We start from the raw sequence: 20,572 nt of genomic DNA on the forward strand, positions 1-20,572 counted from the left end.
TGTCAAATCTGAGAAATAATGGATTATATGAGCCGGTAACATCAAATAAACAGTTACAGAGATGTTGTGAAGAATAAACTATAACATTGGGCAAGCACACCACCAAAAGAGATATTGCCATTCTCTTGATGTGAGCTTTCATATGCAGGGGCGGACTGACAACTCATGGGGCCCCCGGGCAATAGGGGATCATGGGGCCCCTGTGTCCTTGCCCAAACTCAAAAAAGCCTATGTAAAACGTACCAGGGGCATCTCATGGGGCCCCCTACTGACCCCAGGCCCTCGGGCAGTGCCCGAGTTTCCAAATGGTCAGTCCGCCCCTGTTCATATGTAAATTCCTGGAAGGCCATAGGGAGTATTTGTTCCCTTTTCTTCTGGGCTGGACGGCCTTACCAAACATAGTACACATTTTTGTACATGACCAATGGCTGACCACCATTGCCAATAGAAAAACTGAGGACCTCTAATATGAGCCAGTGACATCAAATAAACAGGTACAGAGATGTTGTGCAGAGTAAACTATAATGTCGGACAAGTATATCACCAAAAGAGATATTGCCGTCCTCTTGATGTGAGCTGTTATAGGTAAATTCCTGGGAGGCCATAGAGAAACATTGTTCCCTTTCCTTTTGGGCTGGACAACTTTACCAAAAATAGTACACATTTGTGTACATGACCACCATGGCCAATGGATGACCTGAGGACCTCTAATACTCAAAGATTGTTCTTTGAGTATTAACACCATGAGTTGGAATTGCATGAAAGGAAAGTCATTTGTCAGTGTTACAGGGAGTTCCAATAATGAAACAAAAAAAGTGCATTTCTTATTTATTGCGTTTGAGCCTTCTATGCACTACAACCATAATCAGTGGATTGCGGGTGCAATGCTCTGGCTCCTGCAGACTACTCCTCTAGACCAGGTATAGACATCACTGTCTATGTTCTCCATTGAGAGCTTCAAGTCTCTCTGCCGCAGTTTCTTCATTCACAGATTTCTTTGAATGAGTGAATGATGCTACAGGCAGATGTGCCAAATTCAAATACTGACTGGAGATGGTGGGGAGAAGAACCCCAGATTCTGTAAATGGGGAGGGGTGGGGTAGTTTGGAGTTGGGGGGGCTGCAGATTGTGGGGTAGGGGGATTTACCATATTAAGTTAAACCCTAAACATGGTATGAAAGATAGCCTTCAAAATGTATCTGTCATTTGCTTTCCTGAGTCCATTTAAACATTTGCAAATATTTCTGAGGCTAATGAAGGGCAGGGGCTGTGGTTTGCCCCAGAAACGCATTGGATGTTGTTTTCTGAATAATTAAAACGTTAAAATGTTGGGCTCCTTGATGAATACAGTCTGTCATTCCTTCCTTTGGTTTATGCTCTGGGTACCCATTGAAGGGTAGTTTACATTTGAGCTGCCTAACCAGAGCCAGTGAACTCTGAATATCTGTTTGAATAAGTATTGAAGTCCTGATTATATTTAAAGTAATTTATAGTAATGGAGTGATTAACATGATTACATTCTCCTTCTGATCCCACATATGTACGTAAGATAAGACGGAGAATGAAACCATGGTAATCACTCCATTACTACAAATTACTTCCAATATATATGTGTGTGTGTTATATAGCATGTGTATGTACTAAGATATATGTGACATTTTAAAAGTTGTATAAATAAATATATATGTTAGATTGCTTTTTACTTTTTACAATTATTAGCACCTTAAAAATCCCCAAATTCAGTTTGTTGTTGTACGATATGAGTATTCTATGTCATTCCTAAATATCTGACTGCTCAAAAGATTACTCTAATTTTAATTCTATAAAGTGTAGTGGAAAAAACAATATATGGATATGGAAATATATGGTAAATTTTGCAATTCACTAACAGTTAGGAGAATTTGTTCAACTAGACTACATAGTAATCATTATGTCTACTTTAGGCATGCACATTAATACATAAACAGAAATCAGATTTTTTTTTTTTTTGCTCATCCTTTAATTTCTTTGATTTGCTGTTGATTTTCTTAAAGGGAATGTATAGTCTTTTCATAGTTTTCCATTAACATGAATGTGATCTCACCTTAATGTAAATATTCAGTAAGCAATGTGTTACTGTTTTAAAAAACATTTCTTCTATATGTAATTTGTAATTCTCCTAGTATACAGGGGCAGCGATATTTGCTTATTCCATATACAAGCTCTACTTGCTACTTTGCACTGCTACACAATGGCTTTGCTTTACTACTGCTTCTTATGAAATTGCACTGAGCTATTAAAAGCTCCCTCTAGTGGCCATTCTTTTTTGTTTTAAATTTCTGAATAGTACAATATTAAGAAATGTCCACAATGTACAGAATATGTAAACATAACATTTCATATTCCTGATATGTGACTGCTGTATCTTGTACTTGTATGAAAAAATATCCTGTTCTCCTTTGTGTGAAATCCCTGGTGTTCCTGCCAGTCCCTCTGCTTTTCTATTAAAAACTGAGAATGCAGCCGGTAGTTCCGCTGGCTGACCATAGAGCTGATCAGAGACTGGAATGCCTCCAGTCATCTCTATGGTCTAAGAGAATGGAAGCTACGAGAATTTCATCATTTCCGTTTCACCGGATATAAACAGAGCCATTTTAAAATTGGGAAAGCATCTGATCACACCCATCTTGGCGAGATCAGATGCTTTAAGGGCAGAGGAGAGATCTAGAGTCTAATAGACCCCAGATTTCTCAGAAACGAATACCTGTCATTGGCTATCACACGGGATATTTATATTCCCTGTGATAACAATAAAAATGATCCAAAAAAAAAAGAAAGGGAATGTGTAATAAATAAATCAATATTTAAAAAATAATTCACCCCCACCTCTGTGCTCGTACACAAAGGCAGTCCCGTGTCGGTATGTAAAGAGAATTGCGCCATGCATGTAAGGTATCACCGCAGTAATTCTAGTCCTAAACCTCCTGTGTAACTATAAAGTGATGACCTGTAAAGGCTTTTAAAGCATCGTCTATGGATTTTTAAAATGTACGTAGTTTGTCGCTGTTGCGCGAACATGTGCAATTTTAAAGCATGTCATGTTTGGTATCCATATACTCGGCGTAACATCATATTTTATATTTTATCAAACAATTGGGCAATATATTGTGTTTTTGTGCATTAAGCCTGGGTTCACATATGTATGGTATATCGCATGTGATTCGCACAGGAACTGTGCCGAATTCCTGCACAAAACACATGTGATTTGTGTGCGGTGCGATTGGAGCCATACATTTTGTATTGCTCTATTCGCACCACACTCGCACCAAAACCGCACAGGACCCTTTTTTTGGGTCTGCACTAGAATTGGATTGCATAGGTATTCACACCTATGCGATCCGATTCTGCACATCGCACCGTGTTTTGCGGACTGCTTTCTGGGTGTTGTTAACTTAACATACACACCTGCAGCAGTTTGCATGACGATTCTGATGCAACCCGGAATTCGCAGTGAAAACGCTGCGAATTCCATATTACATCAGTGTGAACCAGGGCTAAAATTGTAAAAAGTATAATATTGAATGTAAGCAATAACCGACATCCACATCAGACAGCAACTCTTAAAAATCCCTATAACCATACATCTTAAATAAATAAGTTAACCCCTTCACGCCGGTGCCTCCCGGCACTTTAAGGGTTTAAGAAGCCGGGGCGGGGTTTAGGGTCATGTGACCGCCGTGACGCGCCGTCACGGTGGTCACATGATCGGAACAGGTCCCAATCGAAAGAGGAGATCGGGACCTTTCCGTGAGTACCGGACATGTGTGCTGGGAGCGCGCAGGGCGCGCGCTCTCGGCACATATGTCCCTTTGTAATTGCACGCAAATGTGCGGCCGCTCAGCGTCTAGGCCCAGACGCCGGGAGGCCGGCATGAAGAGGTTAATGAACAAATAATAAAAAATAAACCCCAGTATATATTTTTTAACACGAGTAACGTCGAAGATTACCCAGATTATTAACAACTTTGATATACCATTCTGTGTATTTAAATATATCTCCACCAAATCTAGAGTAGAGTCTATGAATTCTTTCCAGACTCGAATCAGACTTGGGTCTGATTCGAGAGTTCCATACTTTTTTTTTTTAATCTATAGCAGTTATTTTTATATCTGTTATTAATTCTGCTACCATAGGAGAGGCCATTCTGCAAGTCTCTTTATTTAAAGCAATAACACAAACTTGTAGGGACAAGCTTGTAAAAAAAAGTCAAAGCCATATGAAAAGGTAAGCAGTGCAGTAATAAGTCAGTATGTGATTAATGAAAATATACTATACATTTCCTTTTAACAAGCAATCTCTATGTCGTTTCATGAATAAATCATAAGCAGTCACTGATTTTGATTCATATTCTACACCATGGATGTTCCAACTTACGTTTGCGGGATATCGGACCAAATCCTACAGGGAGAACAAAAGACAAACGTGTGCGGCCAATGCATCTTTCTGTGTATATTGGAGAACACTGTGCTCCAAAGAGGCATTACTACATATTGCCAATAATTACATTCTACCGATACTATTTGTAAATTTTGATTTGACAAAGATGAATGAAATTGCATCACTGCCCTAGTAATATTTTTTTTTTCTTAGGGCTATGTGTTTCAACAAAGACAAGCATTTTCCTAAGTGCAAGGATGTAACAACTGACATAACATACCGTACGATACATATGGGGCCCCCAAGTTTAGGGACCCAGAGATGTTTAGTCACACAGTGATTTATGTAGTTAACGATAGCATTTGGCAAATACATGAAAATTAATGCATATTCATTTTAAAGCATATCTAAATTCAAAAACAAAAATTGTATATATTTTGCAGCTCACCAATCCTTATAGTGTTACTAAACCCTGGACCCAGCATTCACTATATCTGGTATCCCCGGACCCTGCATTCACTATATCTGGCCTTCCCGGACCCTGCATTCACTATATCTGATCTCCCCGGATCCTGCATTCACTATATATGGTCTCCCCGGACCCTGCATTCACTATATCTGGCCTTCCCGGACCCTGCATTCACTATATCTGGCCTTCCCGGACCCAGCATTCACTATATCTGGTCTCCCCGGACCCTGCATTCCCTATATCTGGTCTCCCCGGACCCTGCATTCCCTATATCTGATCTCCCCGGATCCTGCATTCACTATATATGGTCTCCCCGGACCCTGCATTCACTATATCTGGTCTCCCCGGACCCTGCATTCACTATATCTGGTCTCCCCGGATCCTGCATTCACTATATCTGGTCTCCCCGGACCCTACATTCACTATATCTGGTCTCCCCGGACCCTGCATTCACTATATATGGTCTCCCCGGACCCTGCATTCACTATATCTGGTCTCCCCGGACCCTGCATTCACTATATCTGGTCTCCCCGGACCCTGCATTCACTATATCTGGTCTCCCAGGACCCTGCATTCACTATATCTGGTCTCCCAGGACCCTGCATTCACTATATCCGGTCTCCCAGGACCCTGCATTCACTATATCTGGTCTCCCCGGACCCTGCATTCACTATATCTGGTCTCCCTGGATCCTGCATTCACTATATCTGGTCTTCCCGGACCCTGCATTCCCTATATCTGGTCTCCCTGGACCCTGCATTCACCACTATATCTGGTCTCCCCGGATCCTGCATTCCCTATATCTGGTCTCCCCGGACCCTGCATTCACTGTATCTGGTCTCCCCGGACCCTGAATTCACTATGTCTGGTCTCCCCGGACCCTGCATTCACTATATCCGGTCTCCCCGGACCCTGCATTCCCTATATCTGGTCTCCCCGGACCCTGCATTCACCACTATATCTGGTCTCCTCGGATCCTGCATTCCCTATATCTGGTCTCCCCGGACCCTGCATTCGCTATATCTGATCTCCCCGGATCCTGCATTCACTATATATGGTCTCCCTGGACCCTGCATTCACTATATCTGATGTCCCCGGACCCTGCATTCACTATATCTGGTCTCCCCGGACCCTGCATTCACTATATCTGGCCTTCCCGGACCCAGCATTCACTATATCTGGTCTCCCCGGACCCTGCATTCCCTATATCTGGTCTCCCCGGACCCTGCATTCCCTATATCTGATCTCCCCGGATCCTGCATTCACTATATATGGTCTCCCCGGACCCTGCATTCACTATATCTGGTCTCCCCGGACCCTGCATTCACTATATCTGGTCTCCCCGGATCCTGCATTCACTATATCTGGTCTCCCCGGATCCTACATTCACTATATCTGGTCTCCCCGGACCCTGCATTCACTATATATGGTCTCCCCGGACCCTGCATTCACTATATCTGGTCTCCCCGGACCCTGCATTCACTATATCTGGTCTCCCAGGACCCTGCATTCACTATATCCGGTCTCCCAGGACCCTGCATTCACTATATCTGGTCTCCCCGGACCCTGCATTCACTATATCTGCTCTCCCTGGACCCTGCATTCACTATATCTGGTCTCCCTGGATCCTGCATTCACTATATCTGGTCTTCCCGGACCCTGCATTCCCTATATCTGGTCTCCCTGGACCCTGCATTCACCACTATATCTGGTCTCCCCGGATCCTGCATTCCCTATATCTGGTCTCCCCAGACCCTGCATTCACTGTATCTGGTCTCCCCGGACCCTGAATTCACTATGTCTGGTCTCCCCGGACCCTGCATTCCCTATATCTGGTCTCCCCGGACCCTGCATTCACCACTATATCTGGTCTCCTCGGATCCTGCATTCCCTATATCTGGTCTCCCCGGACCCTGCATTCACTATATCTGGTCTCCCCGGACCCTGCATTCACTATATCCGGTCTCCCCAGACCCTGCATTCACTATATCTGGTCTCCCCGGACCCTGCATTCACTATATCTGGTCTCCCCCGGACCCTGCATTCACTATATCTGATCTCCCTCGGACCCTGCATTCCCTATATCTGGTCTCCCCAGACCCTGCATTCACTATATCTGGTCTCCCTGGAACCTGCATTCACTATATCCGGTCTCCGCGGACCCTGCATTCACTATATCTGGTCTCCCCAGACCCTGCATTCCCCACATCTGGTCTCCCTGTACCCTGCATTCACTATATCTGGTCTTCCTGGAACCTGCATTCACTATATTTGGTCTCCCCGGACCCTGCATTCACTATATCTGATCTCCCCGGACCCTGCATTCACTATATCTGATCTCCCCGGACCCTGCATTCACTATATCTGGTCTCCCCGGACCCTGCATTCACTATATCTGGTCTCCCCGGACCCTGCATTCACTATATCCGGTCTCCCCAGACTTGCATTTACTATATCTGGTCTCCCACAGTACAGAGAACATGGAATTGCAATTATTTTAGTAAATATAAACTGCTAAATACCTTTTCTCATCAGAAGTTAGAGCAGTCTTGTGACTTCTATCAGTGTCCAGCAGAGCACTGGTTAAAGCTTGTAGGAGGAGTTTTCTCTAGTAGAATGCAGAACCCCTGATTCTGTCTGGACAGTGCTGAATGGCCCTGTGCTGATCACATACACTTTCCCAAGAAGAAAAAAAAACCTCTCTAGCAATGCACACCAAACTGAGCATGTGAAGTGTCTCCACACTGTATATCTTATCAGGAGATAAGAGGGAGACACTGGAAGAAGGGGAGGATCAGAGAAGTCAGGATCAAACAGCCTTTTTACACAATGCAGAGGATTAACCCCTTAGGTTCCACAGTGAGTATAACAAGCATGCTTTACTGCATATACAGACTGATTGTACTGTTGTGGGTTTAATAACACTTTAAGGCTCCTTGCAAGCTAACGGTATCAATCCTCAGTGGATCACTTTTCAGAGGATAGTGAAAGGAGGTTAGCAGGAATTCAGGCGGCCATACTGCCATCTCTTGGTGCCTTTTTTCTTTTACTCTTCTTTTTCTTTTTCCCAATAGCAATTTAACAATGTGGTCCATGCCGCAATTAGAAACCACATGTATGGCCTGAGGTTGTGGTGCTGCCCTATTCAATTATATTCTCGAGTTTGACGGGGGGGGGGGGGGAGTTGGGGCGTCACCTGCCAAATCTGCATGTAGTGTTACAATTGCAGCAATGTGTACTAATCCAAGGACACTAGGTCTCCTTGTATAGCGATCACAGAGCCGCCGCTCCAGGCAAGCCTGCCGCTGCAATCCTTCGCACCTCCCGCAAACTACACAGGTGCAAGCCCAGTTTGAGCAAATGTACTGGTAGAAGATCTAGAAATCTGGACAGCTGCACCTTTAATAAAGGGTAACCTCATATACAGCACCTTGACCCAATGGGCACAGAGAAGACGTTCAACATGTTTGGACGGGTGAAACGCGTTGACCTTCTCCTCTGTCCCCATTGGGTCAAGGTGCTGAATATGAGTGCTTTTACTATTAACAAAGGTGGATGATATTTGCAGAGCACAGCTGTCCAGACTCCTTGATCTTTTATAGGTCTTATTTTAGTTGGTTGGCTGGGGGTAAGAAATGTGGATCAACCACCTTTTTTTACCACCCCTTGACTGCCCTAAACGCAGCAGCTACATTAGTTTTGTTTTTTTATTTTTGGGTTTTGATACAATTTAAATTCGGTAACCTCTCTAGGATTGCTATTAAAGCTATTCCTATTTTCTACCACTAGAGCAGCTTTTTGGTCAACCAAGTCGCCTAGGCATGCTAGGGAGCCTTCAGGCTTCTTCAGGGGTGCCTTGGCAAGATGCCTAAAAATTATCCAAAAATTGTATAAAAGGATCAATCCTGCCTTTAAGTTCCACAAAGCCACAGGTTTTCATTGTGCGCTTTTATGACCTTCTATCTGCCGGCATCCTAACAACCAATGACATCATCAGTTGAGAAGGAGGACGTCAGGTGCATGCACAGTATCCTTGTTTGCCCCTCTCCCGTCCCTCTCTGTTAGTTCTGGGGTCACATTAGCTGAGTGAGAGAAAGAAACTGAGAGAGACACATTGGAATACTAGTCAGGACCAGCGTGCAAAGGTATATTTGCTTTGGAAGAATAAATCACCATCAAGCCGTGCTGTGTGTGTCTATAGATTCAGGCAGAACAGCTCGGTAGCGAGCCAGCAGGTTTGCCATCATAGGAAGCGGCTTACTATGGTGGCACACTGAAAAGCGGAGGAGCACCAGTGGGGGACCTGAGAAGAAGAGGTTTGGGGCTTCTCTGCAATGGCATTGTAGGTAATTATAACATGTTTGTTATTTTAGAAAAATGACTTTAAAAAAGCTCAAGGTAAATTTTGATAGAACAAAAGTCCCTATATATTAGTAGTTAGCTGTTTGGTTGAAGATATCTGAGTGGATAAAGATTTTTTCAGCTGTTTACATTGTCTTGAGTCCATGGTATGTTTGGTCCTCCCAAAGGGGATGGTTTATTTATAGGTGGAACCTAATGGGCTAGGCAGCTGCTGGCCTTTTCTAGGTCTTGGATACTCCATTAATGAGCTGTCCTTGCCATTATATCAAACTGTGCTCATACCCACTTAGAAGTTTTGGATATTTCTCCGCAACTTTGTGTGCTCTAGCTTCATCTGTTACATTCTCCATAAAAAAACAAAATAAAAATATAGCATGGAGGCTGGGAATCGCTCGCAAGGGTCACAAAGGTCTGAACTCAGGGGATCTCACCAATAGAGTCCCTACAAGATGTACGGAACTGTCCAGTAGAGTAACTCTCCAGCATCTATCAAAAGGCGAAATATGATGCTTGGGTGGACTGATCCTTCATCCATGAATGAGCCACCAGCACAGCAATCCAAAACAGAAATTATGGTTCCCAGCAAAACAAGATATCTTTTTGATAGCTGACCCCTATAAGATGCTACATGGAGGAGATCCAACTACCATCCCATTTGTAGACTACAGTGAAAAAATGATCTGGATACCTTCAATTTGCTGCTTTTTCCAGAATTAACCCCTTGCTTTTGCCTCCTTCTGGCCTTTTAAAAGGTTCTGAATGACAGGAGGTGAAGGTAGAGTTCCTGATAATGTGACCATTGTGATTTGACTGTCACAGCAATCACATGATCGGGTGTCTCTCCTGTTTCCTGATCATAAATGGTAACCAGGAATTTGGTATTGACAGCCGGGTCAGTGTGCGGGAACACAGAACAGCGTAGCACCTTGGTTGCATATGTTTAGCACTTGGCCATTAAAGCGGTAGTAAACCGCAAAAAAAATTTTCACCCTGCAAGTTAAGAGTATAATGTGCTAGTATGCATTGCTTACTAGCACATTATGCAAGACTTACCTGAAAATGAAGCCCTCTAGTGGTGCGCTGCCACGGCTCCCCAAGGCTCCCCAAGGCTTCCATCTTTACCCGGTTTTTCTTCCAGGTTCGCAAGCAGTGGTCACCTGACAGGCCGAGCTCTGATGTTGTCACTCCCGCACATGCACACAGGAGTTTCAGCCGCGGCATAGCTCTCTCAAAGAACAGCATGCTGTCCATTGTGAGCGCAGTGCGCATGCGTCGGTGACACCACCAGCGCTTCTACAGTAAATATCTCATAAATGGAGCACATTTAGGAGATATTTATAGTAGCTACAGGTAAACCTTATTAAAGGCTTGCCTGTAGGTAAAAGATACAACATTGGTTTGCTTCCACTTTAAGGCCCACTCGCCCTGCTGCTAAACATATGTGGGTAATCCCATCAATGGGCTTTAAAATTGCCTACAAATATGGTGTACTTGTTAAGAAAAAATTTTAAAAAAAATTGCCTGAAGTGACATTAAAGAATATACTTATTCTCCTAAAATAATCCATATACGGTACATCCTCTCCTTAATGGCCCTGTAATCTATGCACACTAAACATCCCTTAATCCATAGTCCATCTCAGGAGTGAGCAAGAGAAGGTGGTTTACATTCCTACATACAGTGGGACCATGGAGAATGAATGTACCCACCCTTTAACAAGAAATCACATCATAGCAGTAAAAAAAGGAATTTGGCGAATAGGAGGAGGCTGAGTGCAAAAGAAGGGACTTTTCTAAGTGACAAATACATGCTTGAAAAAAAATGTAATCAGAGTTTAGTGTCACATTTAATGTCCAAAAGTATATGGACACCTGGCCATCCCATCCCACTGATATTATCTTGTTGGCCATCCCATTCCAAAACCACAGGCATCATCATTATTAGGGAGTTGTGAAGGAACCTCCACTTTTGGGATTTATGTGTGTCTGTGGGACTTTGTGCCCATACAGCCAAAAGAATATTTGTGTTGTCAGGTACTGATGGATTAGAAGACCTGACTCGAAATGTGTTTTCCAATTCATCCCAAAGGTATTCAGTAGGATTGAGGACATGGCTCTGTGCAGCACCCTCAAGATCCTTCACACCAAACTAATCAAACCATGTCTTCATGGAGCTGGCTTTGCACACAGGGGCACAGCCATGCTGGAACAGAAAAAAAACATGCACCAAAGGAAAGAACGCCAGACCAAATGATAAAAGCGTCCAATTGAATTTATTGGTTTGCACTAAAAAGCTGCAACATGTTTCAGGGGACAGAAAACACTCCCCTTTCATCGGGGTTTCAGTTAAAAAAGAAACTTAAGGTGGATCTGCCTCGTGGCCACCTGTTTCTGGATACAGGTCTATAACATGCTTTGTTCAGTTCTGGACACTAATCTTGTTCAAGACCCGTGGGAGGCCCTACTGCATAAATAAACATCAGAGAAAGCTGGAGGGGTTCATATTCCTAGCAACTCGGAAGACCTTGGCCAGAGCCTGGAGACAACCATTGATACATTTTGCTGAGGTCAAACAAAGGCTCCTGGAGACCATGATACATGAAAAGCTAACCTCCCTACTTAACGACCCTCAATGCAAGTATCTAAGAGTCTGGGGCCCATAGCTGGATTACACTGAGCATTTGTGACTGCTGGCCATGAGCTGGTGGAATTCTGGCAGACAAAGGACTACTCATGGGTCTGCAAGCCTCTAGCCATTGTGTTATGCAGTGGACTCATGAACCTTCCACTGGGAAGCCTTGTCAACCTTTGTACTTACGCTCTCTCTGATCCTAACTGTGAGGAGCTTCGCTCCCTTTGGTGTAATACTCTCCCTTGTTCATGTGTATGTTTTGAATACTGTGTTCAAAAATTTAAATAAACTTCTTTTGTAAAAAAAATAAGACACTTAAATGGACTGAAAATTGGGGTTGCCTGTGTGAATCTATGTGGGGAAGCTAATTACTGGAATTTAAGAGTTAACCAGCATCATCTGTGTGAGAGCAATCAAGATGGTGAATCTGAAAAGGACCTTCTCCAAACTGTTACCACAAGGTTGGAAGCTCACAATGATCTAAAATGTCTTTGTATGCTGTAGTATTAACAGTACCCCCTCACTGGAGGCACCTACACTCAATAATTTGGAGAGTTCTCCACGTCTTTTTGGTCATATAGTGTATACTCAAGTTCTACTTAGATCTGGTTGGCAAAACAGTTTCTGGAATAGAATGGAAAACACCAAATACTAAAAACACCTTAATGAGGACAGAGGACAGGGAGGATGACAATGCATGACACAGATAAAAGACAGAACACACAGAACTGGGACAAGGGGTCTTAAATATTTCACTGTCTCATCAACTTACTTTTGCGGGAAATCTGTCCAAATCCTAGAAAAAAAAAATGAAAAGAAGAAAAACATTAGAACTGTAATCAGAAGCTAAAGTATACAATTGCAAACATGGACTTACTGCTTTCAGTGACAAAAAGTATCCATTATTTGGGAGGGGTAGATATGCATTTAACCCCTTTATGACCATGTAACACATATGTGTGGTGACAAAAGGATGGGCTATAATGCCGCATATGTGCATTGCTGGACTGCTATTGTTTATGTGCTAAGAGCGGGCTGGCTGTGCACTGTCAGTACAAAGACCAAGCTCAAGCACACACAGATCCATAGCTCCACTCAAAACTGGCCTCTCATGTGCATGTACAACCTGGGTGCCGGTCATTGCAGTCCATCTCCACTCTTCATTGAAGATAGGAAAAAATATCAGTTCTTGCAGTTTTTGGTTTAATAATCAGTGGATTGACAGCATACAGTAATGTTTTCAACCCAAATGAACCTTCTTTGATGCCTTTCACCACTCTTGGCTTGCTCACAGTGATAGGGAGAAGTACCCTTGTGAAAAAGTCAAGAGTGGTGAAACGCATCAAGGAAAGTTGGTTTAAGGTTGGAAATATCAATGTATGCAGTCAATTTACTGATCAAAAATACTGTTGGAGTGCGACTGACAGGTTTTCCTTTGTACAAAGCCCAAGCAGTGACAGCTTTTGGTCCGGGCTATGGATCGGGAGTTGGCTGGACTAGCTGTTGACCATGTGACCACTCTGGCAGCAGCCAGATCCTTCCCAAACCTGGGTGTCCTGAGCTGTTTAAAATGAAGCTGAGGCAGGTGGGGGGGGGGGGTGTAATGAAACTCTAGCCTCAATCACTTCTTGCAATGTAATCTGCAAACAAGTGACCTAAGAAGCCATGTAATGCAAGCCAGTGGTTCATGTTTATGTTAAACTTAGTAGAACCACTACTATGAAAAATCTGGCAAAATGATGACATTAAAGGGGTATCTGTTGTGTCTAGAGTTCATAAATTGTCTGCTTATGCTGATGATATTCTTTTTTATGTATCCCAACCACTCACCACCCTTCTGATTCCAATGTCAGAATTACACAGATATGGCCAACTTTCTAATTTGCGCATTAATTATGGAAAACCCAAGGTCCTCCCGGTCATGATCTCCCCAGGTCTTATGTCTCATCTTAAAACTAACTTCCAGTTTACATGGAGGTCACATGCGCTGCCTTATCTGGGCACTCATATTTCCCCTGACCCCAAATTATTGTACTCAGCAAATTATGATGCACTGCTACAAGGAGTGGAAAGGGATCTACAAACATGGCAAAATACTGCCCTCACGTGGGTGGGACACATCAACACAACTAAAATGTCGATCCTCCCTAAAATACTATGCTTGCTCTCTACGGTCCCCATACATTTTCCGCCTCTTTTCTTCCGTCGTTTACGCCACGTGTTTACTGTCTTTATATGGTGGGGAAAACAGCCTAGACTAGCATATTCACTAATTTGTCGACACATGGAGGATAGTGGGTTAGGGGTGCCCAATATTTCTTTGTAATATAAAGCAGTGGTGCTAGTACGTACTATCAGCTGGTGCAGCCACTCAAAAAGATATGGGTTACTCTAGAATCTATTGCCGGCAGAAATTTGGCTGGTGCCCCTTGGATCCCATGTGCAACCCACGGACTGTCCAGCTGGACAAGCCCACTTATTCTGAACACACTGCGAATTACAAAATGAAATGGCCTCAAAAGTGTCACATCCCTATTTGTTTGAATTAAAAGAACATACGACATGGTGGGATTTTTAAGGCACAACACAATTGTTCTTTTAAAACATGCAATTTATTTATACATACATGTTAAAACCAGGTTTTTTACATCAAAACCACATATGCATTGAAAATTTCAGGTCAAGTACAGTACAAGTTATATATTCAGGTTCTCAGAAATCTTGACGCGTTTCTTGGGTTTTATCCACTTCATCAGGAGCTAAAGATGATTACCACTAAATATGGAAAAAACATATACGTTGTTAACACATATTTTTGTATTCCATCCAATGTATATCTATGGTATCTAGTTTCCATTTACCTGATTACGTCCAAAAGGAAACAAAAAATGGGGGGAAGAATCAATGTCGGAGGCTCGGACAGGAAGGCACGTATAGGTATGAGGATCCCACTAAAGTGATTGTGACAAAAGGCACTACAGTGTTTCCTTTTGGACGTATTCAGGTAAAGAGAAACTAGAGCCCATAGATATACATGGATGGAATACAATAATATGTGTTAACAATGTATATGTTTTTTCCATATTTAGTGGTAATCATCTTTAGCTCCTGATGAAGTGGATAAAATCCAAGAAACGCGTCAAGCTTTCTGAGCCACATGATTACAGGGCATGTGGATGCTTGGCTACAGGATGATTTTCTCTGTATTTGTTTTTCTACGTCTTGTACTCTTTTTGTATTATGTTTGAAAAAAATCTATTTTCATGAAAATACAAAAAAAACGTAAACTCTTAGCACAAAACGTTAACAAAAAATATATTGCTGAAAAGCCACAGAAGATATAAGTTCAATTTGTGTGCACCAAATGCCTTTGCAAACCCACATGGAAGAAAAATATATTTGAAATATATTTTGAAAATATTCTTCCCAAATATATTGACATATATTTGAAATACAACAATTTTGGCCGTATTCAATATATTTCAAAATATATTTCAATAAATATATATATATATAAATGCTTCTCGTACACAAACCATGCTAACTTCTCCACCCATGAATAAGATAACTTCTCCACCCATGAATAAGATAACCTCTCCACCCATGAATAAGATAACTTCTCCACTCATGAATAAGATAACTTCTCCAATAATGAATAAGATAACTTCTCAACCCATGAATAAGATAACTTCTGCAACCATGTATAAGATAACCTCTCCACATGTGTATAAGAGAACCTCTCCAACCATGTATAAGATAACCTCTCCACCCATGAAAAAGATAACCTCTCCACCCATGAATAAGATAACCTCTCCACCCATGAATAAGATGACTTCTCCACCCATGAATAAGATAACCTCTCCACCCATGAATAAGATAACCTCTCCACCCATGAATAAGATAACTTCTCCACCCATGAATAAGATAACTTCTCCACTCGCCTGATATTTAAAGTGGTGCAACAGGTTCCAGCAATGTTTGCAGTTCTCCACCCATGAATAAGATAACCTCTCCACCCATGAATAGGATACCCTCTCCACCCATGAATAAGATAACTTCTCCACCCATGAATAAGATAACTTCTCCACTCATGAATAAGATAACTTCTCCACCCATGTATAAGATAACCTCTCCACTCATGAATAAGATAACTTCTCCACCCATGAATAGGATAACTTCTCCACCCATGCATAAGATAACTTCTCCACTCATGAATAAGATAACTTCTCCACCCATGAATAAGATAACCTCTCCACCCATGAATAAGATGACTTCTACAATAATGAATAAGATAACTTCTCTACCCATGAATAAGATAACTTCTACAATAATGAATAAAATAACTTCTCCACCCATGAATAAGATAACTTCTCCACCCATGAATAAGATAACTTCTCCACCCATGAATAAGATAACTTCTCCACCCATGAATAAGATAACTTCTCCACCCATGAATAAGATAACTTCTCCACCCATGAATAAGATAACCTCTCCACCCATGAATAAGATAACTTCTACAATAATGAATAAGATAACTTCTCCACTCACCTGATATTTAAAGTGGTGCAACAGGTTCCAGCAATGTTTGCAGTTCTCCACCCATGAATAAGATAACCTCTCCACCCATGAATAGGATAACCTCTCCACCCATGAATAAGATAACTTCTCCACCCATGAATAAGATAACCTCTCCACCCATGAATAAGATGACTTCTACAATAATGAATAAGATAACTTCTCCACCCATGAATAAGATAACTTCTACAATAATGAATAAGATAACTTCTCCACCCATGAATAAGATAACTTCTCCACCCATGAATAAGATAACTTCTCCACCCATGAATAAGATAACTTCTCCACTCATGAATAAGATAACCTCTCCACCCATGAATAAGATAACTTCTCCACTCATGAATAAGATAACCTCTCCACCCATGAATAAAATAACTTCTCCACTCATGAAAAGATAACTTCTCCACCCATGAATAAGATAACTTCTCCAATAATGAATAAGATAACTTCTCCACCCATGAATAAGATAACCTCTGCAACCATGTATAAGATAACTTCTCCATCCATGTATAAGATAACCTCTCCACTCATGTATAAGATCACCTCTCCACTCATGAATAAGATAACTTCTCCACCCATGAATAGGATAACTTCTCCACCCATGAATAAGAGAACCTCTCCACTCATGTATAAGATAACTTCTCCACCCTTGTATAAGATAACCTCTTCACCCATGAATAAGATAACTTCTCCACCCATGTATAAGATCACCTCTCCACTCATGAATAAGATAACTTCTCCACCCATGTATAAGATCACCTCTCCACTCATGAATAAGATAACTTCTCCACCCATGAATAGGATAACTTCTCCACCCATGAATAAGATAACCTCTCCACCCATGAATAAGAGAACCTCTCCACTCATGTATAAGATAACTTCTCCACCCTTGTATAAGATAACCTCTTCACCCATGAATAAGATAACTTCTCCACCCATGTATAAGATCACCTCTCCACTCATGAATAAGATAACTTCTCCACCCATGAATAAGAGAACCTCTCCACTCATGTATAAGATAACTTCTCCACCCTTGTATAAGATAACCTCTTCACCCATGAATAAGATAACTTCTCCACCCATGTATAAGATCACCTCTCCACTCATGTATAAGATAACTTCTCCACCCATGAATAAGATAACTTCTCCAATAATGAATAAGATAACTTCTCTACCCATGAATAAGATAACCTCTCCACCCATGAATAAGATAACTTCTCCACCCATGAATAAGATAACTTCTCCACCCATGAATAGGATAACTTCTCCACCCATGAATAAGATAACCTCTCCACCCATGTATAAGATAACTTCTCCACCCATGTATAAGATAACTTCTCCATCCATGTGCACTGTGCACATCTGTGTGTTAGAAGTAACTGTTATCAAAAGTAGAGATTTTTGGCATGTTGGAAATTTCTGCTTTCAAGGAACATTCCAATGGAAAATGAATAATAAAATCACCCTACATACACTAGATTAACTGACTTGTGGACGTCTACAGGGGGCTCCTGGGGCACAAAGCTAGCAAGCTCAGAAAAACCAAAGCCTGCTCACCTACAGCCACTCAAAAGTATGTATATATAGTGTGTGCCTTTGACTTGATCTAACTTTTTTTTTACTTTCCTTTGGTGCATGCATCTCAGTGACTCAGACACAACCAGGCAGCTAGCACAATCAAAAGGAGGCCAGCAATGGTGGCCCTTGAACCCTTGAATTTCTTATACATTTAAAAAAATACATGAGCAAATAAAACACAGAGAGATCTTACCATTATTCCTTTTTCCCATTAACCCATAGAACCTGTCTGGACTTGGTTTCCTTGCGATCCTTTGTAGAAAATTTTCAAACACAGGGAGATCCTCCTAAAATTGACCAAAAAACATGCTTGTTATAGCCTGTTGGGTTTTAGCACAATAACATTGTTAGAGCACTATTAAAATGTCCATCCACACAAAAGAAGAATGTAAGCAATATAAAAACATTGGTTCTGGCTCTGTTTGAGTACTAGTCTAATGTCCACCCTAGTCATAAATTCAGTCAGATTGGGTAGAAACAGATAGTTACCAGTCCACTTTGGATTGCTAGAGAAAAGGAGAGCACAGAAATGAAACCCAAGCAAACAAAGCAAAACCAAACTCTATGAAGATTGGGTTAATTTGGATGGATGCCCTAATCCAAGGTTTCTCAACCAGGGTTCCATGGAAGACTAGGGTTCCTCCAGAAGTTGCTAGGGGTTCCTTGAGCAATAAACAAATTTCTGCCTCTCAGATAAGTTCCCACTGACACCATTAATCTTTTTAGGGATATGTAAGGAGGCAATTCTTCCCAATGACCACAAATGTAAGGAGCTTTTTTCCCACTGGTCATCACACTAATATATCATGAGTTGTAGATATAGTAATTTTTTGCAGGGTTTCCCTGAGACTGAAAAGTTATTTAAAGGGTTCCTCCATGTTGGATGGAGGTGTGGAGGAATATCAAGCCTGTTGCTGCGGTCTGTTGATCTCGGGTGATGGGAACTGTCCCTGTTTTCTGCCTCTTGCACTCCCTAGCTTTTGCGTTTCGTTCTTTTTGGTAGCCTTTTGCATGGTAGGTTGTAGGTGTCAGACGTGGAAGATCTGCGGGTTCCTTAGCCCTCCCCTGTAGTGTAATAGTGTGGTTAGGTGTTTTTTGTGTATAGTTTAGGCCATATAGGCCGTAAGTGGCAGGTTTAATATGGAAATTGAATATGGTTTATGTTTATATCTGAGCCATAAAGGCTCCTAATTATATGGTCTCGGCCATATAGGCCTTGTACTGTAGATATTGTATATACCTTTAGATTTTCCTTTCAGGTTATGGACTTTTATTTATGAGCCGTTCTGGCTGTGTTTGAGTTTTTTTTCCCCAAAGGACTGTTGGGACTTTTTAGTTTCCTTTGTGTTGAGTTTTGTATTTATTTATTTATTTATATTTTGTACTTTTATACATAAGTTTGATGGATATGTATGACATTAATACATAAATAAAAAATCTCCATGTTGAAAAGGTTGAGAAAGGCTGCCCTAACCCGAGGCTACATTGTGGTACGGTCACAGTATGGACATGGTGCTATCCACCTACAATTTGTGTCTTTACAAAAACATTGCACCACTTTCTACATAAGTACAGTGATCTACAGCTGTTAGATTATTGGCTCCATGTAGAGCTTAGGCTTTGTTGAAGATGTGACATGGCTCTGACATCAACTGTGTGGAGTGCTTTATGGGGTAAGGATGCTACTTTAAACACATATTCAGTTCTGTTAGCATATGTGAGTAACGGCCTGCCCAAAGTTGCTCTCAGGTCTCTTGTGAAGGTTAAAGGAAAAGTGTGAATGTAGGAATATGGAGCTGCCATTGTTGAACTGGATTTTAAAGGCACCACATCTTGGCTTCATTGCCAATAAATCACTGACCTAGAATAAGCGTAAAGGACAAGAGTTCAAACTTTTCAAACTTCACTGATTGCATGCTGGTTCCACAGGAATAACATATTATTGAAGAAGTATGATAGCAGTGGGGGCAGGTCAGCAATGGCACCTCACATATTTCGCACTTCATAGGCTCAGTTAAATGAGGGGAAGCCCTTCCCTCCCAATTGAGGAGCACTGTAGGAGCATTGAACTCATTCCTGAATGCTTTCTTTAAAATGGATTTCCAGCCACTCTTTAAAAATAACTTTTGGGTGCCCATTCCGTCCAATATAGTAGTCAAATACATGTTTAGTCTGGGTGAGTGTAAAGTAGAGGATTACTTATCCTCACTTAGGTCCTGATATGTGGGCAGTCCCTTGACGTCCTAATGTACAATGCAGGAAGGCTGTTCCTGCATTGTATTTGCTGATGCTGCTGAAGAGATGGCAACAAGACCGGCAAATGGGAATGGCTTTGGGGCAATGGTCGTCAATCCCAGAACAGCATGTTAGGATGCCTTCAGCTTTGCCACGATGTGCTGAGCGAACTTTGGCGCTTTATAAATACTGTATAATAATAATAATGTGCTCTTCGCAGCCCTGCTCTGGTTTACACATTACACATATTTTTCTACTGACATTATTCAGCTTTCCACTGTCAGGCAATAGAGATGTACCCCCACA

At 41.8% G+C, this 20,572-nt stretch overlaps 1 protein-coding gene across 3 annotated transcripts in view; it reads right to left on the reverse strand.

The window, feature by feature from the left end:
- The window catches only part of LOC149461203 (tachykinin-like peptide), a 91,468-nt gene that overhangs the window by 22,344 nt on the left and 48,552 nt on the right, over positions 1 to 20,572 (reverse strand). For 2 of the 3 annotated variants that reach the window (XM_089678665.1, XM_089678663.1), the window contains exons 3-5: positions 18,225 to 18,318; positions 12,651 to 12,674; positions 4,414 to 4,437 (exon numbers count right to left, since the gene is read on the reverse strand). In XM_089678665.1, the coding sequence (XP_089534791.1) occupies positions 4,414 to 4,437; positions 12,651 to 12,674; positions 18,225 to 18,318 (142 nt within the window). The remainder of the gene's footprint in view (positions 1 to 4,413; positions 4,438 to 12,650; positions 12,675 to 18,224; positions 18,319 to 20,572) is intronic. The other variant, XM_089678664.1, reaches the window with a different exon arrangement.

This window comes from Staurois parvus, unplaced genomic scaffold, assembly GCF_062004578.1.
Source record: "Staurois parvus isolate SC_StPar_1 unplaced genomic scaffold, SC_StPar_1.0 ptg000208l, whole genome shotgun sequence".
Lineage (NCBI taxonomy): Eukaryota > Metazoa > Chordata > Amphibia > Anura > Ranidae > Staurois > Staurois parvus.